This window comes from Amblyomma mixtum, unplaced genomic scaffold (genome assembly GCF_055824585.1).
Source record: "Amblyomma mixtum isolate Tamu unplaced genomic scaffold, ASM5582458v1 scaffold_12, whole genome shotgun sequence".
Classification (NCBI taxonomy): domain Eukaryota; kingdom Metazoa; phylum Arthropoda; class Arachnida; order Ixodida; family Ixodidae; genus Amblyomma; species Amblyomma mixtum.
The window spans coordinates 7,964,726-7,968,652 of record NW_028317651.1 but is presented as its reverse complement, the minus strand read 5'-3'; the positions used below and the strand labels follow the sequence as shown (position 1 = coordinate 7,968,652).

The 3,927-nt window shown below is 47.9% G+C and overlaps 1 protein-coding gene across 1 annotated transcript; it reads right to left on the bottom strand.

The window, feature by feature from the left end:
- Positions 1 to 1,424: 1,424 nt before the first annotated feature.
- LOC149324900 (uncharacterized) lies at positions 1,425 to 2,663 on the bottom strand. The gene has a single exon (XM_089565195.1). It carries the CDS (start codon positions 2,619 to 2,621, stop codon positions 1,425 to 1,427), a length of 1,197 nt encoding a protein of 398 aa, XP_089421321.1. The 5' UTR covers positions 2,622 to 2,663.
- Between the last annotated feature and the right edge of the window lie 1,264 nt (positions 2,664 to 3,927).

The window sequence follows — 3,927 nt, the reverse complement described above, 5'->3', positions numbered from 1 at the left end:
CATCTGGCCCAGGAGATTTCTGGCTCCGCAGGGCAGAAATGGCTGATTGAATTTCATGAAAAGTGATAGGTTCCTTCACTATAGCACACTTCTCATCGTCAAGTCGAGGGAAGTTTCCGAGTAAGGAACTGTAATCGAAACCCTGATTTGGATCTTCGCAACTGCCAAACATCTTTCGATAATAGTCAAAGAAAGCAGCAAGAATACCAGGCGCATCGTTGTATGTGCAATAACCATACTGAATTTCCAATATTTCCTTCGCAAGAGCATTCTCTTTTTCACCACTCAGGGCCCGACGAGAAGGTTGCTCATCAAGAAACCTTTGGGACCTAGATCGTATCAAGGCCCCCTTAGATCTTTCTGTCGCAAATTGTTGAAGCTCTGCTTTTACGTTATAAATCTCTTCGAGATAGGCACCGGGCTTATCCTCTCTAGCTCATGTAGCTCCGTTAGGGTACGCCCAAGCTCACGAAGGTGGTGTCTCTTCAGGAAAGCGATTCTTGCTGAGGCCTCAATTGCCAAGTTTTTGATCCCCTGTTTAAACAAATCCCACTTTTGAAAAACGGACAGATCACGGCGTGACCATACGTCCTTCAAACAAGTAGGTACAGCACGCTGAAAGATTTCGTCTGAGAGCAGACAGTTATTCATCTTCCACAACTCCCATCGAGGGTGAAGTACATGCCGAGTGTACCTCCCTATCTGAAGAGACACCATACAGTGGTCACTGAAGAAGATCGGCCGCACCCAGCAGCCAAACACACTTGCTAACGCGTCTACAGAAACGTAAATTCTGTCAAGGCAAGCATTAGAGGAAAACTGAAAATGAGTGAAATGCATACTGTCGCCTTTTTCCTGTCCCACGTCCACAAGACTATATTCAGAAACCAAGTCGGTAAGTAATGCAGCACTAGGGTCGTATCTCTTACATACCACTGATCGGTCCTCATCCCTACAAACGCAATTAAAATCTCCCAACAATATAATTTTGCGGTCCGTGCACAAATGTTCAACTAATGACAGAAAGAAAAGCCTTCTATCGCGCTGCTTTGTGGGGGCGTAAACACAAATAATCCGCCACTGTTCACCTGAAATTGTGAGATCACAGCATATAAGTCGCCCCTCGTCATCTATGCAATAAGACATGGCTGTTATCTCTAGCGCGTTCGCCAGGAATAGCATACAACCTCCTGATAAGCCTCTCGCGTGGCTAACAATAATGTTGTATTCCGACAAAAAAGGCTCCAGAGCAGCTGCTGTATCTTCATCAGAGGACAACTTTGTTTCCTGGATAGCGGCCATACACACACTCCATTTGTTTAAGAGATGCCGTACCTGCTGTTGCCTCCTACGATTACGCATACTCCTAACGTTAAGGGTAGCGACTTGATATGCTGCGACGCTCGCCATTTTTGGTGCCAGTCTTAACAAACGCCATCCCCTGGAATGGGGTGGCCCGCCTCCAAATTGGCAGCCTCTCGGGCAGACATCGCCCTCCTCTTTAACGCCACCCTTCCCGTGGCCTCTACACATTGTGCCTTGTGGTCAGCGCCATCGATACACACCTCGTCAGCATCTGCTGGACGTTTCAAAGGTGCGGTGCTGTCCATGTCTTCCTCTGAAACAGCCAAGGCCTCGGCCCACGAACCCGAGGGGAGCACATCACTCGCTGCCACACTAACAGCCGACAGAGAACCGGACACGCCAGAGATCGACGCCACACACGGCTCACCGTTACCCTTCAACGACGAAGCAGAATCAGCAACAGAGGAGGATCGGCGAGCATTCACTGGCTGTATCGCCTCGTCTGACTCCACAGGAGGCATATCTGGACGTTGGCCTGTGGCGACGAGGTGTTCCTGTGCAGCAAGCACAGCAGTCTCTGTAGCGCTCACGGGGGGGGGGGGGGGGGAGGGGGGGGGGGCCGGGTCCGGCGGTTTTCGTTCTGGAGGCGCGGATGCTAGATGGCCAGTCGCTTGAGATTCCGTGTTGATTTGAGGTGTTGAAGCCTTCTGTTCCCTATCTATTCGATGCTCACGACTTAGTTCTCCGGTCGCGTCGACAACCTCAGACACATCCATGATGTGTTCTGATGCCACGTCATCTTCCCGTGACCACTGGCCTTGACGCAGCCTGTCAGCGTACCTCAAGACACAGTTCTCCGCAGTATGGCCAAAGCGTCGGCACTGGGTGCACCGAGGCGTGCGACACTGGCGCCGTACATGCCCAACCCGGCTGCATCGGAGGCACAGTGGAGGTCTCCCTGGGATAAGGACTAATGCCTGCACTCCATAAACATTAAGTGTGTGTGGGATTGTGCTTGCTGACACTCCATCCTTGAGTGTGAGGGAGATTTCACGGTTCGACGTTTCCATATGCTCCATCCCTGGGCACCGCCACTTTTCACGCTCCACAGACTGAATCGTGCCATAAGGCTCTAATGCTTCCACAATCATCCGGTGTTCCATATAGCGGGGAAGCCAAAGGAGCTTAACCTTGACGTTCTTAGTATCCGGGTCAAACACCATGCACCGCAGTCCTTTGACAGGAAACTCCGCTTTGTTAACAAGCTTCTGTTTGGAAGAACTACTCTCGCAGGTAACCATCCACACGTGGCTCATTTGGTATTGACCAATGCACAAAATTTCCCGGAGATCCAATATCTGTGCGAGTGCGTCACGGAAGTCAGGCGCTCGGTACGGGCGACCCTTAAGGTCAGCATGCAGGAAAATGGTATTAAGGACAACATTACCGGTAGGCAATCGGGGAAGTACAACTTTGTACGAGTCCGTAGTGTCCTGAGACGTCGCTAGACCTCGGCCAACGGCCGATGCGCTGTTTCCAGCAAGGAGCACGTTGAAGCACAGCCGCACAGGTTTGAGCGTGAGTAAAGGTGCATCTAGTGAATACATGGCTCTCGTAAATGAAATATACCAAAATAAAAAATAAAAATAAGAAAAGGAACAAAAATAAACAGTAAAATAAAATAAAAATAAAAAAAAAACAAAAATAATAAAAAAAAAACAAAATAAAAAATAAAGTGAAAAATTAAATGGGAAACATAAAATATGAAAAAAAACTGTGAGCCAAGAATAGGTTTCGTTTTGCGGCAATTTAGAGACGCAAAGTGCCCCTGAGTTTTTTTCTCCTGCTTCCTAATAAAATATTAGTTACTTCAACTATTGATCTCCCATTGATAAACATCGCCAAATTGAAAGAATTAGAGGTCCTTACTCTCCTTTGTTTGGGAGACTGTTGGCGTCCGTCGTGTAGGTCATAACGACCACCTCTTTTTTTTTTCTTCCCTGGTCTGTTCAATAGCTTAACGACGGCCGTGGTTCTGGCTGTCTTAGTGTCATAGGTAGCAAAAGAGGACTTTCGCGCACCTACCGCCCCCCATCGTTCGATCACGTTTCACGTGTGGCACTCGGGGTAATAGAGAACGTACTACGTCCGCTCCTGTGGACGAGTGTGGCGCTGGTGAACACTCTCAAGGCTTGGTTTCACTGCCCATAATTACCACCGAAAGCAGAAGATTGGACAGCTGTCGCCATAGAAATACGCAGATAGTGGCTTCAAATCCCACTGGCAGATTGTGGTTGTTTTTGTTCTGATTTCTATTTAATTATTAATTATTTAAACGGTTCATTTTCCACTGATCAACGCCACAAAGCAGAAAAAAATCCCCTATATCTGACATGATAAAATGCCGGCAAAAGAGCACTCTCCACACGAGACATGGTACAGTACGAGCGCAAACTGACAACTAATTTTGTTCGTAGAACGCGCCACTATGTAGAGAAACAGAAAAAAAAGCATGCGCTGTCAATACCGCGCATGTTACAAACTATAGACAGCAAGGCCGAATCTTACAACTTCTTATCAAGAAAGGCCATTTCACTGTTTTACAGCTCAGCAGAAGAATCG

Coding starts and splice junctions, on each gene's coding strand:
- LOC149324900 (XM_089565195.1), bottom strand. CDS start 2,621: ATGAGCCACGTGTGGATGGTTACCTGCGAGAGTAGTTCTTCCAAACAG.